Source organism: Chelonia mydas, chromosome 4 (genome assembly GCF_015237465.2).
Source record: "Chelonia mydas isolate rCheMyd1 chromosome 4, rCheMyd1.pri.v2, whole genome shotgun sequence".
Classification (NCBI taxonomy): domain Eukaryota; kingdom Metazoa; phylum Chordata; order Testudines; family Cheloniidae; genus Chelonia; species Chelonia mydas.
The window spans coordinates 36,569,587-36,590,496 of NC_057852.1; the positions used below are offsets into that span (position 1 = coordinate 36,569,587).

General features: G+C 39.9%; 1 protein-coding gene across 50 annotated transcripts in view; it reads left to right on the top strand.

Annotated features, from left to right (window-relative positions):
• The window catches only part of ANK2 (ankyrin 2), a 559,252-nt gene that overhangs the window by 522,864 nt on the left and 15,478 nt on the right, over positions 1–20,910 (top strand). For 32 of the 50 annotated variants that reach the window (XM_043545358.1, XM_043545382.1, XM_043545364.1 and 29 more), the window contains 6 exons: positions 1,910–1,942; positions 4,292–4,313; positions 14,839–14,913; positions 18,179–18,310; positions 18,959–19,105; positions 20,283–20,559. In XM_043545358.1, the coding sequence (XP_043401293.1) occupies positions 1,910–1,942; positions 4,292–4,313; positions 14,839–14,913; positions 18,179–18,310; positions 18,959–19,105; positions 20,283–20,559 (686 nt within the window). Of the gene's footprint in view, positions 1–1,909; positions 1,943–4,291; positions 4,314–7,583; positions 13,407–14,838; positions 14,914–18,178; positions 18,311–18,958; positions 19,106–20,282; positions 20,560–20,910 lie in introns of all 50 variants that reach the window. The other 18 variants (XM_043545350.1, XM_043545349.1, XM_043545351.1 and 15 more) reach the window with 2 other exon arrangements.

Here is a 20,910-nt window from a genome sequence, read left to right on the forward strand (position 1 = left end):
TGTGTACACTGACATAATTAGGTCGACATACGCTGCCTTAGTTGACCTAATGCTGTAGTGTCGACCAGGCCTAAGGGTTTTCGTATTAGCAAGGGAAAAATAAATAGTATTCAGAATCTATCAGTTTATTTGAATATTGGCACAACCACTCTTTTGAGAACACACAATGCATATTTGACATATCACTTTGCATGGGGGAATATATCAGATTTGAGGCAATATATCTTTCTGACTGAATTTCAAATGACATTATTTCCATTCTTTAAGTTTTTAAACATACCCTTCATTCTGAAGATGGAATAGTCCAAAAAACAAAATCTGGGTCACAAGGGATATGCAAAGTGTGATGTGAAGCCCATTGAAGTTAGTGGAAAGACTACCATGGACTTCAGTTGATTTTGGAATGGGCCTAGGCTAAGCTTGATCTCCATGCCAAAATTACATTGAAGCTAATGACAATTCTATACAGTGATAAAACACAGAACTGGAAATCAGTGAGTAGACCTAGGTTCCATTCTCATCTTTGCCAAAGACTTTCTATGTGATCTCGAGTAAATTGCTTGACCACTTTGTGCCCTAATACCTTCTCTATAGAAATGGAGTTCCCATTCAAGCCCACCTCTCACAGGGTTATATAAGAATAAATTTGTTGATATCTATAATGCATATTACATTCCTCATATATAAAGTGCCAAAGAAGTTCCAAATATATTTTTATTATTTATTACCTGGCCATAAGAGGCTTGAAAATCGAAGTATCTTGCAATGGCATTTCCATGTCACTGACAGAACGATTTCATTGTTCATTCATATTGTTGGACAGAAGTGAAGCTGCAATAGTTAATATGCTCTACAAGTTACAGTAGTTATAACAGCATCAAAGCTAACAGCATCAAATCCTAAATAGGATTCTAATACAGCAGTAACATTTTTTGCCATCTGTTCAAAGCTGTCAAAAATCTGCCACAGTGTGCTTAACAACATCATACTTTGCAATTGCTCTCTAATCAGAACCTCCTCAAAGGGCATATTGATATACCTGGTGAAGGAAAGCAGCTAATAGCAAAGGCAAGTAGGAACAAGGCAGTATTTGCTAATATTTATAAATAGTATATTTGAGCCCAATTGAGGTTCCACTGAAGTCCATGAGTCTTTTCATTCATTTCAATGAGAGCTAGTTCAGGCACTAAGAGGAATTCACCTGTGCAGAGGGCCAGCACAATTCTATTCTATCCTTCTTGTACCTCTAGAATAACCACAGTACTTGAGTGCCTTCCAGGAGTGCATTAAGCGAGACTGACGTCTGTCTTGTTGCCATTCTTTCTTACCAGATGGGCAGCCCCCTGCCCAGGGGTGAATTTCACCCTTGATTAAACGTGATTAGAAGAAATACATTACATTATTGTGAGATGTGTTGTAACCTGCTGTAGAAGGTGCCTTGTAATAGTCAACTAGAGCACCATACTTTTATGTATATGCTGTATGTCTCTATCATATGCCTTAACACTGCTCGTAACACTTTAGTTTTGAAAGGGTTATTAATTATTAAGTAATTATTAAGTATTTTTAAGTATTTACCCATGCTCCCTTAATATACACAGTATGTAGGAGTTCTATGGTGTATACCTACATTCCATCACAGGATTTAGGGCACATTAGAAGCCTAATATCCCACAAGCAGCTTTTCTGTTTATAATTTGCTTGACACTGCCACCTTTTATATTTAAACTGACCCTCTGCCATTTTTGATTCGTGACAACTGACTTGCAAAAACTGTGCTTTTTACCTACTCTTTGCCTGTTGAATTTTTCAGAAACAATACTTTTCCTATCCTTTTCTTCTCAATATTCCGTATTTTTTCTCCTCTCTTTTTCCCCTCTCTTGTTGCATGGCATTTTGGGGCTGAAAGGAATCGGAATCAGACCAAGAGCAGGAAGAAGAGGTAATTGTGTTATAATGCCACTTCATCATGGCTCTGCTATTGCTTATTTCTACTAACAAGTGAGCACTAGCATAGGTCTTAGAAGACTGAATGTTTTGTCCTTTGGGGCATATTATATTGTCCACTGACCTAGTGCTAATGAGATGGTTCAGTTAGGAGCACCATTCCTTATAGGTTAATCCTGTTTAAGTTCCATTTTATGAAGTTCAGTGAAATTCATGGTTGCTTGCAAAATTGATGGGTAGAAGGGTGCAAAGGTTTATTGTTTTTAAGTAGGGGAAAAAAGGTGTTTTATCCAACAATAAATACAAAGGACCGTTTTTTGTTGTTTTTTTTGGTATTGAAAAGATTTCAATAGTTTTTTGTAGTCTCAAAGCAGTGGTGCTGGAACAATTTGTATAGTGGGGGTGCTGAGAGCCATTGAACCAAACTGTACGCTCTGCATATGATGGAAACCACTTCAAGCCACGGGGTGCTGCTGCACCCCCAGCACTTCTAGTTCCAGCACCTATGTCTCAAAAACGTGTGGCCTGATTCTCTCTTGTCTCAGAGCTGCTCAGTGCAGAAGATAAAGGATGGTGTCTAGCTGCTAGTTACACCTTCCTGATTCTCATACAGTTTCGAATTGCTACTAGGCAACTCTACAAGACCCCAAGTGCCAGTGGAGCATGGCATAGCAGAGCTGTGCTCTGACCCCTTTGGAACAACTCTGACATGCTCTACGACACAGGCACAAACCCAGATCCAGCATAGTTACATCCAGCAGACAGTTCCACTACACCAGGGAAATTCTTAGTGAGGAATTGAAGCCAGATTATGGCCCTTTGTGCCACCTGAATTGCACAAAGGGGCTGTAACCCACTTGAGAATCTGTACCTTTTATGACAAAGTCCATGTATTTTTCTGATGGGTCAGCTCCTCTTATATTTGCAATCACATTATATCCTTCTGGCAATTACAGATATTTCTTAGGCTCTGAGCCTTACATGGAGAAGTAACATCAGAAAAATATTTATCTATTTTTAGTTGTGTTGTATTGACGGTTACCAGCTGGAAACAGAAAGAGCGAGCTAGAATCATATGACCAGCCAGCACCCTATGAACTATTAACATATTCTCCACGAATCACAGAACGGAGTTTGGAAACCACTATTGCAAGAATTTTAGATAACACAATTATTCAGGTTGCCATTTAAAAAACTAAATATTAGGGATTGGAATGATTATAATAGAACACACTTTAGGCCATATATTCCTCTGCCATTTAAATAATTGGGCCATATTTTCAGAAGTGCTCAGCACTTGGCAGGTGGCAAGTAAAAGTATGGCCATATTTTTAAAGAGCCTAATGGCGGCTGAGCTCTTTTGGAAATCTGGCCCAGTTATGGGTGTGGAACATTTCTGAAAATCTGTTTCCATTTATCTATCTAATCTGATATCCTGCTTCTGTCAACTGCTGATACACACAGGAGTTACAACTCCCTTCCCAACACCCAACAGTGTTAGACCCTGAACCATGAGGCTAATTGTTTCAGTTTTAAAAATGACCTGCCTGGGTCAATATCCCAACATAGAATTAAAATAGTAGTTTTTACTGATTTTGTATTACTAAAATTCATTATTATACAGACATAGAAGAACACTTGGGGAACTATTGTGAGGTGAATTGTCCAAAAATTAGACCAATTTTAGGGAGTCTGTATTTCCCTTTGTACATCTGTGGGATTTCCACTAGCAGTGCAGTAATTACACAAGGACATTGACATTAAAATAGTTGCTTACATTAATGTATAGTTGTTCACCTAAGGTTTACCAATAGTAATGTAACCTACAAGTGATCATAAGGCAGGTCTGTATCACAATTCATAATAATGTATTTCTGTTCTGATCACTCCCTTGAAAAGCAAGAGATAGCAGATAAAGATAATAGTTTGGGGCAACATCTTGCATTTATCCACATACAGAATTCTTATTGGCTGATATGGGAATTCTTCACACTTACTGAAGACAAATGGTGGGCCCCAGTGTTATATGCAATATAGTTTTAGCGTTACCCAATTCCTTTCCTTCCATTCATTCTGCCAGTAGAGTTGACTCTCAGGGTTAAATGTTCAGAATGTAACCCCTAATTTTGTTCACACCATTTTGGATGTGTAAATTCCATTTACATGTGAGATTCTTTTATTTGTGCACAAATAATAGTGCTGTCAGAATTCCACAGACAAAACTGTGAAGACAAAACCAAAGGCGAACTTTGAAAATTTACCCCATATGACCTTATATATACATATATATACATGCACAAGTGTGATATTGTAACTATTTCACTTTATGTGTGTTCTCTTTCAGGTTGACATGACCTCAGAAAAACGTAAGATTAAAAAAATTATAACAACTGTTTGTGTGAAAGCTGATTAAGAATAAAGAAAAGCATGAAAGAGACCGCAAGCTCTAATTGACATTACTAATAATTATAATAGTTTAAAAATGTAATAGTAAGCAATATAATAGGAATGCAGCTATTCAATTAAATACATTTTAACTTATAAATTTATAAATAATACCATATTAAGACAATTCATCTAAGCATTCACTTTCCTTCAACATCCCTAGAAATCCTGCTATTGCTGTTATGCTTGTATAAATACCCATCCCTCCATTTTTATGTTTTTGTATGTTTGTTGGCATAGTATTGTAACCTCATTTTTATCAGAGAAATGACAGTATCACTTTTTAATAAAAGCATCACTAAACTCCCCAATATACTTCATTACGTTGATTACAAGAAACACAGGCATATGTAAAAGTGATACTGTCCAAAGTAATCAGGCTGTGTAATCCCCATTACTGTGGTGAAATATGATTGGCAATAGGGCTTTAATTAGGTCCCCCCCCACCCGCCATTATTACTGGAGCCTGACAGTTATTAGTTGGAGTGAAAGGGATTAATGGTAGACTAGTGAGAATGGACTGGCTTGATCCTAACCCATAACAAACAAAAACAACACGGAGTCTGGTGGCACCTTAAAAACTAACATTTATTTGGGCATAAGCTTTCATGGGTAAAACACCACTTCTTCAGATGTTTCTTCAGCTGCACTATAACAAACAAGTGCTCTGCTAAACGTCTCCCTTTAATGAAGATGCAAACCCAGACAAATTTATCTGCTCAATTTGAACAATCCTGTGAGGAGAGCTGAGAGCTTTTGTATGCAGCAATTTTTCTTACTAACTGCATTTTGGGGGAAAAAATGACTTTTGACTTGTTTCGGGGTTGCAGCCATCTTTAAAAGTGAATACAATTTAATACAGAGGAAAAAGTTCATTTCTGCATACTGTCTTTGGAAGTTTTGCTATTCATTCATGTGGCACTACACACCAAATTAGAATTAGTTATTTTTAGCACCAAATTCCTGAGACATTAATCTTTCCCATTTCCCCATTTTTTAAAAAAATTATTTATTTAGCGCATGGTGCCATTGTGTAATAAACTCCTTTCTAGTGTGAAGGTTTTACAGGATTTAATGGTGATTGTTTGCACAATGGCAAACCAATCTTTTCTCTTTTGGGGTTCATAGCCGAGGCCCTGACCCTGCCAAAAGGTCAGGCTCCTGTGCCCATGCGGAGTTATACTGAAGTTAGTGGGGTTCCATGCAGACACAGTGCATCGCAAATTTTGTTTTTATTTACTAGATTAAAAGGTTACTAGAAAGAAATGAAGCATTTGGAAATCCTAACTTAAAGGATTTCAAAAACAAAAAACAAGAAAAAACCCATCCCTGATGTACCAACCCTCTTCTTTTGTTGCTGAAACGGAGTGATTTTCATTAGAACAAATAGGCTTTTCAGAGAGCCTGGATTCTTAAAATCCCAATAAAATTCCATACCAGTCAGAAGCAGCTAACTAGACCTCCAAACCTGTATCAGTACTCACTAACCTGGATCCCTAGGCCTATGTGGAAATCCATAAGAATTGTGGCTGCTCCACATAGATAAAGAGGTCTATTCACATTGTTGAATTTGTCTCAAATGTCTCCCAGCAGTTCTGGAGATTTCACAAGCTTTCCTTTATTTCCCATCAAACCTTAGTTGCTCTGTTAGCCCTCTCGTTTACCATAATGGGCATTTGGTAATACTATAAAACAACACAGAAATGACCTGTTAGTCTGGGAAACAAAAAGGTCCAGTTTTACTGTGCCTACTTCCCCAGTGGAGGAATACTCGAAATTCATGAAATACAAAAAAAGTATTGCAACAGGATGAATATTTTTTTAAACAAATGCAGATATTTGGTTGCACAGAATCTTTCATTTTGGTTTACTCCATCTTCAATTAATACCTTATGATACCGAAACATATCATTCTTAGTATACTGTAATATTTTTAAAAGCAAGAAAAATTCATTACATTACAAATAAATAACAGTGGTGCTCTGGATATAACTGACATTAATCCTGTACTATTTTATTCAATCAGATGCAGATTTCTTAATAATCCTTGTTCGAATTGGGCCCTGTCACAAAATATTCTCCACAAGCAACTCTGCCATATCCTGAGCTGCCTACAATCCTATACTTTGTATATTGGTTGTGGAGAATAGCTAATACTTCACCACAGTATGTTGTGTTTTATTTTCATGTATTATTTTAATTTATAACCATTCTCCACCTATTGCTTTTAAGTAAGGCTACATACCCAACACCTTTGCTTTGCATGGAAATAACTTGGCTTACATAAACTGTATGTGTGTCCAGTGTGAATGTCTGATTTTTGGTTGCCATACATTACATTTTTTTGAACCTTTAAATTCACATTTAAGTTGATTCAAGGTTATTTTTATTTCCCCTTCTTTTTTTTCCTTCTCTTTTTTTATCCTCTATCTATACATTATTTGTCAATGAGGATGTTCCAAGGAAAGGACCATACCTCTTGAAGCAGAAGAATGTTTGTTTCATTGTTTAGGTGTGAGATCCCCTTAGATGAAATGCCGGTTTGCAGCTGATTCAGATCTCTCTATATTTGATCATACTTTAGATTACTGCAGAATTAAATACACATAAATATTTTTTATTTTGATCATTAAGAAAAACAAATGCATACTTCTACCCAAATGTTACTCTGACAGTTTGCTACCACTGGCTTTCACTTAGAGGAAATCGAATTTTAATGGGTTTTTTGTTTGTTTGCTTGCCCCCCCCCCCCTTTTTTTTTTGGGCTTTTTTCTTGGTTTTTTTTTTTTACATTGATCTGTAACATCAAACAATCTTGAGATGTCTATCTGTGTAATTTCACTGTGTTCCCGCATTGTTTTTTATTTTTAATTTTTGTTGTTGTTGTTTTAATTTTTATGTTGTCCTGATAATTTGGTTTGTTAAGCTTTGGTGGTGTTGTATGTGTGGATGTGCAATAGTGGGAAAATTAAGCAAGTTATTTCCTGCCCATTTTCCTTTTCAGTTTTTTTTTCCTGTTAGCTTTGCTTTGCTCTTGTATCCTCAGATCTTGTGGATCCACCATGCCCAGCCCATTTTGTTGACCTTCCTACCAATGCAACCAAAGACTGTCATTTTCAGTCCTGATTACATTTTTCAATCTCTATTTTTGATTTCCATTTTACTTTCAATGTTTTTCATTCACATCAAAGATGATGACGAGACAGAATCTACAGAAACATCTATCCTGAAAAGCCACCTGGTTAATGAAGTCCCAGTACTAGCCAGTCCAGACTTGCTATCTGAAGTTTCTGAGATGAAACAAGATTTGATCAAAATGACTGCCATCTTGACAACTGACCCTTCTGATCAGTCAGGTTCCATTAAGGTGAAAGATCTTGGGAAAGCCCCTGAAGAAGAGCCAGGGGAGCCTTTTGAAATTGTGGAAAGAGTGAAAGAGGACTTAGAGAAAGTAAATGAAATTCTCAGATGTGGAACCTACACAAGAGAAGACCACATACTGCCGAGGTCCCATTCTGGACGAGAGTTAGTGGAAGAGGAATGGGTTATTGTCAGTGATGAAGAAATTGAAGAGGCCAGACAAAATGTTCCTTTAGAAGTCATTGAACCTGCCTGTATAGAACTTAGGATAGGAAAAGGAACAACAGAGATAAGAAAGACAAACATGACAGGAATGGTAGACTATCTTACCGAGGACTTAAAAACCTATGTGTCTCTTCATGAGGTGGAACCACAAACATTCCAAGAAGATTTAGTAGGAGAGAGATTTGAAGCTGTTGTTATAAGCAGGGGTTCTGAAAAAGGAGAACAGGGCTCTCCAACAGCTGAAACTCAAGGTACACAGGAACAACACAAACCAGCCTTGGAAATTAAAAAACCAGTTAGGAGGAAACTAAAAGATAAACAAAGGCAAAAGGAAGGAGAGGGAGAGACACAAAGCAGTGAAGAACAATCAGGACTAACAAAGTTCAGTTCTGAGGAGTCATTAGATGATGAGCCAGGTTTAACACCTGCAGCTGTTCCTGATGTTAGCGCTGTATCCCCTGTAATAGAAGAAACGCCTATTGGCTCCATAAAAGACAAAGTAAAAGCTCTTCAGAAGCGAGTGGAAGATGAACAGAAAGTACGTTCAAAACTGCCTGTCAGAATCCAACCAAAAGAAATCACTACTGAGAGGCCTGTTACGAGGCCAGTGCAAGCTAAAAAAATAGTGCACAAAGCACAGCCACCTGTTTCACCCTCAGCTAAAACAGAAAGACTTGAAGAGACTATGTCAGTCCGGGAGCTGATGAAAGCCTTCCAGTCAGGGCAAGATCCATCCAAGAATAAATCTGGACTGTTTGAGCACAAAGCTATCAAACAGAAGCAGCAGCTCTCTGACAAAGAACCAACTCAGAGAGAAGCAGTTTATTTAGAAAGTGAAACAGGACAGGTACCACCACCAAGGAAAACAAACAAAAAAGAGAGGCTGACAGTCAAACAAACCAAAGTCCTTAAGATAGATAAAGATTCCCCATCAAAAAAAGGACCAAAAGCTTCTTCTGATTACGCTAAAGAGGAACCTGTAGATAGAGGTCAGGTAAAAGAACAAAGCTATAAAAGAACTGAACCTTTCTCTCCAGTATTTGATGAAGAAAGTTCCAAGGAGGCAGCAGTTGTTAAGGAAAGTACAGCTGAGGATGACCAAGGAGACACTGACTTCCAGATCAGCCCGGACAGAAAAACTTCAACCGACTTTTCCGATGTCATTAAAGAAGAGCTTGAGAGTAATGACAAGTACCAGCAGTTCCGACACCTTTCAGTCACTGAGGAGGGAGAGCTTCACTTAGAGCAAGTACTGACCAGTCCTTTCAGTGTTACCATCCCCTCAGAGTATGTGAAAGATGGCTTCCTACCTGCTCTCTCTTTGCAAAGTGGTGCTTTTGATGGAAGCTCAGAAAGCCTTAAACATGAAGGTGTAGCAGATTCTCCTGGTAGCCTACTTGATGGAACCCCTCAGATCAGCTCTGAGGAAAGTTATAAGCATGAGGGTCTGGCAGAGACTCCAGAAACAAGCCCTGAAAGTCTGTCTTTCTCACCAAAGAAAACTGATGAGGAAACTGGAGAAACAAAAGAATCCACTACAGTGCATAGAGCAGCAGAGACATGTTCTCCAAAGGAACTCTCTCCAATGAAAGGTGAAAGAGGTATTGCTGCAGAACAGCTAACTGCAGATATTGAAGCTATCAAATCTCATCCCGATCATTTATCAGAACAGGTACCTTCAGCCCCTGAGAAAGGGGCAGGCAAACTTACGGATAGTAGCTCAGCTTCCATTATGAAAGATGTTAGCAGTGCAAAAGAATCCAAAATCACTGAACACACACATGTAACTAAATCTTCTGAAATGTATGACAGCTGTTTAGAGAAAGAGATGACCCGTGAACATCATGTTGTTGTTAGAAGTCCCCAAGGGTTGGAACTTTCCCTTCCTAGTCATCACAGTGAAAGCTTTAGCCCAGTGGCAGATGAATCCCTGGCTATAAGTCATAAAGACTCATTGGAAGCAAGCCCAGTGCTGGAAGATAACTCATCACACAAAACACCTGATTCCCTGGAGCCTAGCCCTATGAAAGAGTCGCCATGCCGTGATTCGCTTGAAAGCAGCCCTGTAGAACAAAAAGCAAAGGCTGGCATTCTTACAGGACAGGTTCCCCTTCAGTCTTTCCCTACCAGGGCAGAAATGTTTCCAGAGCTGGCATCTATGCGTTCCAGAATTCTCCGCGACCCTGATGGAAGTGCTGAAGATGACAGTTTAGAACAAACATCCCTCATGGAGAGTTCTGGGAAAAGTCCTCTTTCACCTGACACTCCTAGCTCTGAAGAAATTAGCTATGAAATTACACCCAAAACTGCAGACTCGCAGGCACTGTCAAATATATCTAAGTCAGCCACAATCACTGAAGTCAGTGAAGAACCAGAGGATGATTCAGAAAGTGAACCAAAGAAGAGGTTCACTCCGGAAGAGGAGATGTTTAAAATGGTGACCAAAATCAAAATGTTTGATGAATTGGAACAAGAAGCAAAACAGAAAAGAGAATACATAAAGGATAAAAAGCAAGAGGAATCTTCTTCAATTCCTGATTCAGGTGCTGCATATGAAAATGAAGAAACAGAGCCAACAGCCATTGAAGAAAAACATATACCTACAGTAGTGATGTCTTCTGCAGACATTAGGAAAAGTTCTTCCTCTTCTGAAAGTGAGCCAGAATTGACTCAGCTGAAAAAAGAAGCTGACTCAGGCCTCTTAATGGAACCTGTAATTAGAGTGCAACCTCCTTCACCACATCTATCCGGGGTAGACTCCAGTTCCAGCCCTGAAGAAGCAGGATTTCAACCTATTGACCCCAAACAACATGTTTTCAGGATGGAGGAGTACAAAGCAGAATCAGATAAGCCCACAAAGGGAGACAAGGAGGAACCACCTGCGTTTGGTGATAGCTGTAAAGCTTACACTGAAGAATCAAACATTTTTCACTCTGATACTGGTATCATAGCAGAAACAGATGAATCAAAGTGTTGTTATAGTACAGATGAAAGTGAGACAATTAGCCCTAATGGCCCAGTGACACGACTTGATGGTGCTTTCTATCATGCAGTTGGTGATGATGCTCAAAAAGAAGTTTGGGTTCATCAGCCATCCCCAGCACTACAGCAACAATATGCTTCTCAGAAACAGACTGATGCAGCTGGAAAGTTAACACATGAAGACCTCAGTGCTTTAGGGGATGTGTCTGGGAAAGTATTTGGTCCCTTTGGACATGATACTTCTCAGAGTCCTGCATCACAAGACGATGCATTGGCTGAAGATGTTTCCCCTGCAAGCTCTGCTTTGGGAAGTGCTTTGACAAAATCAGACAAAGATTTTGAGACATGCCAAAGTGTTTCTTATAGTGAGACACCTTCCAAAGAATATTCATCCCTTACCACTAAAAAGGATGAATTTGAAGGCTATGCAGCAGATTCTGATGAAAGTGGTGCTCCACATATAACAAGCCCATATGAAAATGTCCCTTCTGAACAATTTTTCACTAGCTGTGAAAGTAGGATAGAAACTGATACAAGGCAGATGACCAGTCCATCACCCAGAGATGCTCATTCTGTTGAAGTAGAAACAACGATTGAGGACACATTAGTGGCAGGTTCCCTTAGCAGACATGCTCCTCCAGGGGAAGATCAAACTTCAGAAGAGGTATATATGGAAATAGAGTCAAAACAGAAAATATCAACTTCAGTGCCTTCAGCAGCAGACCCCATAGCATTAGATCAAACTTCCCTTCAGTATATAAAAGATGAAGCTGAAAAACTGATCAGCCAAGTGGTCATCACCAAAACAGATGTGGATTCTGACAGGTGGAGTGAAATACGTGAAGACGATGAAGCTTTTGAGGCTCGAGTAAAAGAGGAGGAGCAAAAGATTTTTGGTTTAATGGTGGACAGGCGGTCACAGGGTACAACACCTGATACCACACCAGCCAGGACACCCACAGAAGAAGGGACACCAACTAGTGAGCAAAACCCTTTTCTCTTCCAGGAAGGAAAGTTGTTTGAAATGACTCGAAGTGGAGCCATTGACATGACCAAAAGGAACTATGCAGATGAAAGCTTTCACTTTTTCCAAGTGGGGCAGCAGTCTCAAGAAGAAGTTTCTTTATCTGAAGAAATGAAAGAGGCCACAAAGATGGAATCTGCTAAACTAGAGAGATCACCAGATCCATTTGCACCTTCAGAATCAGATGAAACTGATATAGAGGAAAAAGATGCACTTACACTAGCATCACCAGTATCTGAGCTTTCTGATAAATCAGAGGAAATGACGAGCACAGGTGTGAGTGTGGGCACTACAAAAGCTGAACTTAAATCTAGAATTCCCATTAAAATGGGTATTTCAGTTTCTTCAAAATCACCAAAGAAAGAGATTGCTGCCTCTGAAGCTTCTGAAGTAGATCCCTTCTCCAAAGTGGAAACTGATGATACATTTGACAGCAGTCAGGTGCCTTGCCCTATCTCTCCAGAGAAGTCTGTGATAGATGTACAGTTAGATTTTTCCACAGTCACTAGGTCTGTGTATTCTGAACAGGATGATGAGTCCCCAGACTCTTCACCAGAGGAACAGAGATCCGTGATTGAAATCCCTACTGCTGTCCTGGAGAGCAGCGTGCCTTCTTCTGAAAGCAAATCCAAAATTCCTGTCAGAACAACTCCTGCTGCACCGCAGTCATTGCAACAATCAGAATATGAGATTCTGCCCTCAGATGGCTTTCTGGACAGCTTGCAAGATGAAATAAAGGATGACCAAACAAAACCAAAGTCTAAAATTCCTGTCAAGGCAGCTTTCCAAAGAGCCGAGCAACAGTGTGCATACACAGAAACATCTATCAAGAAGCCACAGTCACCCAAAGCTCTTGATATGACATGCAAACTATCTATGAAACAAGATAATCGAAGCAAATCTGAATCTGATGCAAGTGTTCCCATGGATCCAAAGACTAGGCGTTCAATAAAAGCTAGGAGTTATGCTGAGGTGGAAGCAGAGACCAGAGAGAGGGTGGATGAGATGAAGCTTGAGCTAGAATCAGATGATGTGACAACAGCAAGATCAAAGATATTTTCATCAAGACTGCCAGTTAAAGGCAGAAGCACCCCAGCTTCCCACAGTACTGGTAGTCCCACAAAAGAACATAAGGACCATTTTTTTGACCTTTACAAAAACTCCATAGAGTTCTTTGAAGAGATTAGTGATGAAGCTTCCAAGTTAGTGGATAGACTTACCCAGGCAGAAAGAGAGCAAGAATTAATTTCAGATGATGAAAGTAGTAGCGCCCTAGAAGTTTCTGTTATTGAAAATGTGCCATCCATTGAGACCCAGCATTCAATTTCCGAAGACATCTTTGACACCAGGCCCATTTGGGATGAGTCCATTGAGACTCAGATTGAGCGTATTCCTGATGAAAATGTCCATGACCGTGCTGAAGGTATTTGCCAGCCACTGGGATTCCTAGTGCTACGCATGTCATGAATTTTATAATTCTTTTGTGTGTGTGTGTGTGCGCGCGCGAGTGTGTGTGTGTGTGATTTGTGCATCATTTTCTTTGAGCTTTCTGTGATTGTTAATGCGTTTGTGTAAGCTGTGTTTGTTATTGTATTGTGTCTATATTTTCTTGTCTGGGAAACAGTCTCAAGATTGCACACTGCGAATGCTTATGGAAAGTGTTAACACAATAAGCAGAAAATCCTTTGCTAAAAACATGATATTTTGCTTTAACACAACTGATTCTTCAGGCCATGTGAGTTTTGCCTTTTGGTTTTCCTTGGTCCTAGACTGACCTCCTATTTTTACTAGTGATAAAATATTTTGCAAATAAACACGCACTGTGTTGAAACTGGGATAGGTGTATTTTTTTTCTTTTGCAGTTTGAGGCCTCAATACTATTTCACATCTTAAAAATCATTAAACTCCTTTTGTTTTTTGACATCCAATTTCTCAAGAATGCTCCACGTTTCACCAGTAACTTAATATAGTGCATAGTGATTGGTGGTGTTGTTTTCCCCCAAGAAATGTTAACGTTTATATAATATCATTGAGTAGCCTCAAAGAAAATCCAATAGTTAAAACTTACGAACATATACATACATCTGTATTCCTGTAACTAAATATTCAGATGGTAATTTCATGAAATCCATGGGAAAACCAAAACTTAAACTCTGCTGGTCTCAAATTGGATGTGGGGATGGGTCTTTATACTTTTATCACTGAAATATATAAACACTGACAAGTGGAATCTTGTCTTTCCCAGGCTTTCTTTGTAAATATCCTGGGTTATTCTTTGAATTCAGTTGTAATAATCTTTTATGAAATAATCAACTAAAATATATTGCTAAATACCAAATACAAACTGTAATTTGAAATTCCTTGTGATTGAATAACATTTCTTTAAAATAATAATATATCAAAAAGAACAAATTGCAGTACATTTTTGACTTCTCTTTGGCATTGACTAAAGAGAGCTTGGAAAACACAGTTTTTGTCCCAGTAACAGTTTGCCCTCTCCTCTTTAGTTCTAGATATAAGGGGGCTTATTGTTAAATAGAAGCCTAAGAATAACTTTTTTGGATGAAATGGGTACAGTAGACATTTACATCCTATTTTGGCATGTACATAAGTAGTCTGATTTTCAAAAATGCTGACCAGCCAAAAGCTCCAATTTGAAAATCAGGTCTTTTTTGGCACCTAAATAGAGCTGTAAAAGCCTAATGTTAGGTGTCTATTTTTAAACACCCACAGTTTATGGAGCTCCAGAGCAGTTAGAAGAAGAATGCTTTCCTTTCTTGAGATACATCAGTTTTGTAGCTTCTCCTTGACTTGTTCGTAGACAACTTGTGGCTGTTCTGTTTGACCTTATTTAGATCAACAGGATGATCAAGGAAGAACAGAGGAAAGACTGGCACACATTGCTGATCATCTTGGATTCAGCTGGACAGGTAAACTGCATGTAATCTCTTTCAGGTGAAGTATGTTTATTCAGAATTGGGTTTTTCTTCCATTTCTATGCTTCTGCCAGATGTCTTTATTAATGAAAGACAGTTCTCCAATAGCTTATAGAAACTAGTTTTCTCAGGATATTGATGAACTTACGACCTTGCCATAAAGAAAAGGAAGAGTATGGGCCAGATTCTAGACTCTATGGCCTCTCACTCTATGGCCAGCATAAGAATGACACAGAACCATCATACATAAAACAATAACCCTCCTCCTTGCAGCCCCCCAGGACTCTAGTTAGAGGCCATGTCAGGAAGGTGGGTGTGCGGCCAGAGCTGCCTGTACGCTGGCAATTCTGGGCTGCAAAGCAGCCACAGGCAGCTGAGTAAGTCTTCCATAAATGCCCCCTTTTTTTTTCAGAACTGATGGCAGAGTTGGGGGGGATGAAAGGGACCATATTTGCAACAGTGATTTTATCTGCAGAAACCCACACCAGGGTGAGACAGATACATCATTGGTGGAGAGGCCAAATTGGAACTGAGTGAAATTAGTAATTCTACTGCTGGAAATCAGCTGACAACAAGAGGAATTTAAAGAGAATGAGCTGTGCATAGTTCTCTGTCCTGCATTTGGTTGCACATTGTCCAACAAAAACTTCAAACTCAGCTTCCCTTGATATCTACGTTTGCAATGAACTCTGCACCTTTTCTCACTCAGTCCACTGTGCCCGGACCATCCTCCCTGGCCCTATGCCATGCAACCCCACTCCCCTCTTGTCATACCTCTAGTCGTTTCCCCATGAATTTAGAGAATAGAATCCTCAATCACTTCCAGAGGGTAGGCAAATTTACCATGGTCCTTGATGGAGGAATTCCAAAGAAGTCCCATTTTGCTGTAACCCCCTAGGGCAGTCTGAAATCCCTGACAATAGGGTTGAAAAGGGAGTTACAAACTGGAGAAAATTTTAAAATCCATCATACGAACAAAATGAAGTTAATCTTCTGTAGTGGGTGTTTCATAATTTTCCTTACCATATTTGCAAAACATCAGAGATGTTTTTGTTTCAACAAATATCCCCTATCCCTCTACTTTGAACCTGCAGGTAAGTAGATGACTCGTGCCTCCCCATACTGAGGGGGAACAATCTAAAGGGAGGACATGTGACCGCCCCATGTGTGTCCTCTGCCCAGTGACCTCTCCCCATCCCATGTTACTTGTGGGGGGACGGGACGGGACTCTGTCCTTCTCTCCCTGTGCCTCCCCCCCTGCACATTGGGCCGCTCTCCCTGGCATCTGGGTGGGGAGTGGGATGGAGTCACTTCTGCTTGGGAGAGCCTGACTGGGAGGCCGCGTTGCCCCCCTCCGTGCCAGGCTGCCAGGGAGAGCAGCCTCTCTCCCTCCCTGTCCCGGCAGGCCAATCTGGGGCGGGGCACTGGACCCTCCATGCCCCCCCCTACATATTGCTGGAGCTACTGCCATGGCTCTCCCCTTCCTCTTCCTCCTCACTGTTCATGGCTAAGTTTCTGTCTCAGGCCCTCTGAGGTATCCACGGTGGTCTCTGGGGTGCTGGTGGGGCCTCTGCCGAGTACAGCATGTAGCTTATTGTAAAAGCAGGAGGCCTGTGACTCTGCACCAGATCTATTGTTGGCCTCCCTGGGCTTGTGAATATGCGGACGCATTTCCTAGGTGTGTGCTCACCAAGCTGGACAATCAGAAAAAGGCATTTCAAAAACAGTTTAAAGGGTAGGTGGCTTCCAGTCTATACGACCTCTGGGCAGTAAAGTTTACAATTGTGACCAGAGCAGTCACTGTCAGAGGGACTGGGGCATTGTGGGACAGCTAGGGTCAACAGAAGTCTAGCAGTGTCTACACTCACACTGCATTGACTTCAATGGGTCGATCATGGCTCAGTGCCATTTAGGGAGGTGGTTTTACTGCATTGTCATAATAGGGATCTTACATTGGCCAGAGACAAATCTGAGTATAGGCGCATGCAACTTTATAGTGTAGACCAGACCCAGTGTTCTGCACAATCCTTGCCCTCCTGCTGCACAGAGAGGAAAAGGGACACTTCGTATCCCAGCGTGGTATTGTAAGGGCAGCTCACCATCTTGCCTTTAATTTGGTCTTTTTCTCATCACAAACTTTGTTTTAGCCATACACAACAGTGACAAACCTGAATCCTGAGTGGTTAGAATATTCTAATGATGGCAGCAGAGCAAAATGCCTGCATGAAACCTGGAGGTACACACACAGATAGTGGCAAAGGTTCTTCTTACCTATTTTACTTTGGGGGTACAAGGAAATTGTTTTTAGAAAAAAGTTCTGCATGACTCACAGCTCTAAGTCTAATTTGTAGCTAAATTGCATTTGTAAAATTTGTTTTTCAATATGTATTCTAGCTGGTTACATTTTGTTTCAAAATTCCGAGAGGGCATGAATTTACAAAATGGATTCACTCAGGGCTAGATTACCCAATCTGGGGCCTTTGGCACATCACTTCATGGGACCCCCTATGGCCCTGCCATTCAGAATTGCAGTGGCAGGAGGTCCTCCCAAAAAGACAGGGACATTGATAAGGGCCCCAGTTTTCCTGCCAGGAATGGCAGTAGGAGTTCCCCAGTATTTACCCCAACAGCTGAGTTATATCAGCTTGGATGAGTTGGCCGAAACTCATGCCCTCTTCTGCTACACACTGTCTTATGTTGAAGTGGTATTGGCAGGAGCCTCCCACTAATTCTGGGTGTAGTTCACGTCTCATTGAGAAGAAAGGAGTAGTTCCCTCTCTCAGAACTATTATCTGAGGCTATCTGTCAACACAAGCAGTCCTGGCTACACTGATTATTCTCAGTTCACATGTTCAAACTTTGCTTCCAAACTGTAAGTCCTAGAAACTTTTTAAAAAAAAAATCGGAATGCTAAGATTCTGACCATCACATGTCCGTAGAGGCCTCTAGCACTTACACCTTAATCCAGCCCTGGACTCAGTACCTGCAAAATGTGCTATTATTTAAAATTAACCAGTTCTTCAACTAGATTCAAAAAGCTTCAGATACTAAATGGAAATTGGGAACGATGGATTCTGGAGGATTTGGTGATCTCTAAATAAAAATGTCTCACCCTAATGTCTGTAGGTGTGGCACATAAAATGGAGAGAAGTTTGGTGTCAGGGAAAGTAATCTCTGTGGTTGCAGCTGCCAGCCTGAAAAAGGGGCCCGCTAACAACAAATGTGAAAGTCTTTACAAAAAATGGCTTCTTGTTCACAGAATTAGCAAGAGAACTGGATTTCACGGAAGAGCAAATTCACCAGATCCGAATTGAAAATCCAAATTCACTGCAGGACCAGAGCCATGCACTTCTGAAATACTGGCTTGAAAGGGATGGGAAACATGCTACAGGTAAATTTTCCGTTATTGCATGAACTGTACTTTCCCAGACTAGTAGGCTAGAGACGTGCTCACCCACAGTCACACAAAGGAAATATAGATAGAGTTTAGAAGAGTACGAAGGCAACTGACCAAAGAATGTACTTTCTTTTAAGCAATAGAATCTGCATAATGAGGAATAGCACAGGATTTTGTGTTTAAGTTATTTATCGCAGCGCATTTGGAAAGCAAAAGCATAACATCTCACAGAAAGCAGAAATCCCACTTTGTAAGTACCTCGGCCTAGATTTGCAAAGGTATTTATGCACCTGCCATTGATTTCATTGGGAGTTAGGCACCTAAATATCTCTGAGCATCTAGGCCTTAAATCCTACATTACCCAGCCAAGCAGAAAAATGTGCATTAGCTGAGGCAGCTTTCCAGCCGATGAGGTTAGAATAATTCATGCATGCAACCTTTCCAAAATATCAGGTTGTCTATAATAACGATTTTTTCATTCTGTCCCTTGGTTCTTTTCCCATATGAGGTATTTGCATTGTATGTATGCTAATGCTGTTTGAATATCTTATGCAGTTCTGTGATTTGGGGCATCGGTGGCCCAGGAGTGTATTCAAGACAGAGCTCTCAGCTCAATTAAATGGTCTCTTTCTAACATCACAGATACAAGTCTTACCCAGTGTCTAACAAAAATCAACCGAATGGATATTGTTCATCTAATGGAGACCAGCCATATGGACTCTGTGCAGGGCCATGGCGCTCGCACCTATGCAGAAATTGAACAGACAATCGGACTGGATCATAGTGAAGGTAGATGCTTCCTGATGTTAACCCTTTACCTTTTCCAGCAAGTTACTTACTGACAGAGTGATCTCATCTGTGCACCAGATTCCATTCTCAAATGGGTAGTTAGGAGACTTGCCTAACTCTATCATTGTACTTGTGTAGTAGTGGCATCTAACTTTAAAAACAGGACAATTTAATAATGAAAAATGTAGATGAAATAATATGCTTTATCAAACACCTGCCATAGCCAGTTCTTATAATGTAAGTAAATTAACCTTTGGAGAAATTATTGGACACTGTGGGCCAATCTGCTCACAGTTATATAGGTGATTCCATGAAATCAATGAGGTTGTGCCCATTTAAATGAGAAAAAAGTTTATCTCACATTTAAAAAAATACTTTATGTAGAATATTAAAACTATATTTGTCCCATAGCTTGGAAGGCCTCTGAATACAAGTGGCCATGGTAAAAACTGCATTTGGTGCTGAGATTCTGTTGGATTTCATAAAGAGTTGCAGTCGTTAGATGGAAAGACATTTAAGAAACACCAAGATGTTACACAAAGTGGTTTTCTCTCACCATTCTTTGGGTAAAATATTAATATAAGGTCCTTATATTAAAGATCCTATTCCACTTTTCATTACAGTAAGGATGTTAACTACAATGTCTTGATCAAATTCCAATTCAAGATGTTAACTACAATGTCTTGATCAATTGCCAATTCAGGTAATTACATTCTTCTCACCTAAATTCCTCCTGCAGTTTTAGTTGGCTAGAGTATTCTTCAGTCTTCAAAACATTGATACTGAGCACTATAGGACTTTGTGAGTGAAGCAATAATCTATATATCCCTGATGTACTGCAAAGGGCTATTGTGGGTCTGAATTAAAATTTCTGAAGTGCTTTCAGCTCATTCAATGGCTGATATTTTAGATAGGGAGCTCATTTGTTTTGCAAGTTACTGTAAAGCCAGCTGTGTAGCAATCCTAGAGATAAGTCCAACGTTTCACCAACTACGTTCATCAGTTTCTTCATCTTCCACCCAAATTGTGCACTTATAAACCATCCACAGCCCACAATATATTGAGGCTTTGAGAAAATGTGTTTCTTCTGCCTATTGAACCTCTGACTTAGAGTGGCAAGATCATCTTATTTCCCAGGGAGCATTCTAATTGTGTGGTTTTTTTAACTCATTCCTAGGATTTTCTGCACTGCAGGAGGAACTGTACAGTCCAAGACACAAGAAGGAAGAGGAGCATTATAAAGAGAGTGAGCCATCCGATCACCCTCCCATTGTCTCCGAAGAAGACACTTCTGTCAGTTACTCTTCCTTTCAGGAGGGCACTCCCAGGACTGAGACAGACATATCAGTTGCAGAGCTCCTGCGACAAGCACACAAAGAGCGAGTGCAAGCTGAGTTCTCAGGGAAACTACAGGATCTGCCAGAAGATTCATCAGCTGCACAACAGGAGTACTTGTAAGCATCAAAAGATGGCTGGTCAAATCCATAACCGATAGCATGTTGAACAGAAATGTACTTTTATTTATTTTGTATATCTTTAAGGATATGTTTCAGGGCTTACGTTAATCTCTCATTATTTGAGAACAGGATAAAATCTATGTGGGGTTCTTATACCGGAGAGAAAACTCAGTGATGGATTGACTCATTATTAGTAATAAGGAATAATTTTGTCTCAGTAATTATAAAAGAAAAGAAGATGTAGGCATGAATGGGTGGAATTATTTTGGAGGGCTGTTTTATTGATTGGGGTGCCAGCAATTTTTAAATGACAATTTTGCAACACTTAATACAGTTGAGTTATATTTT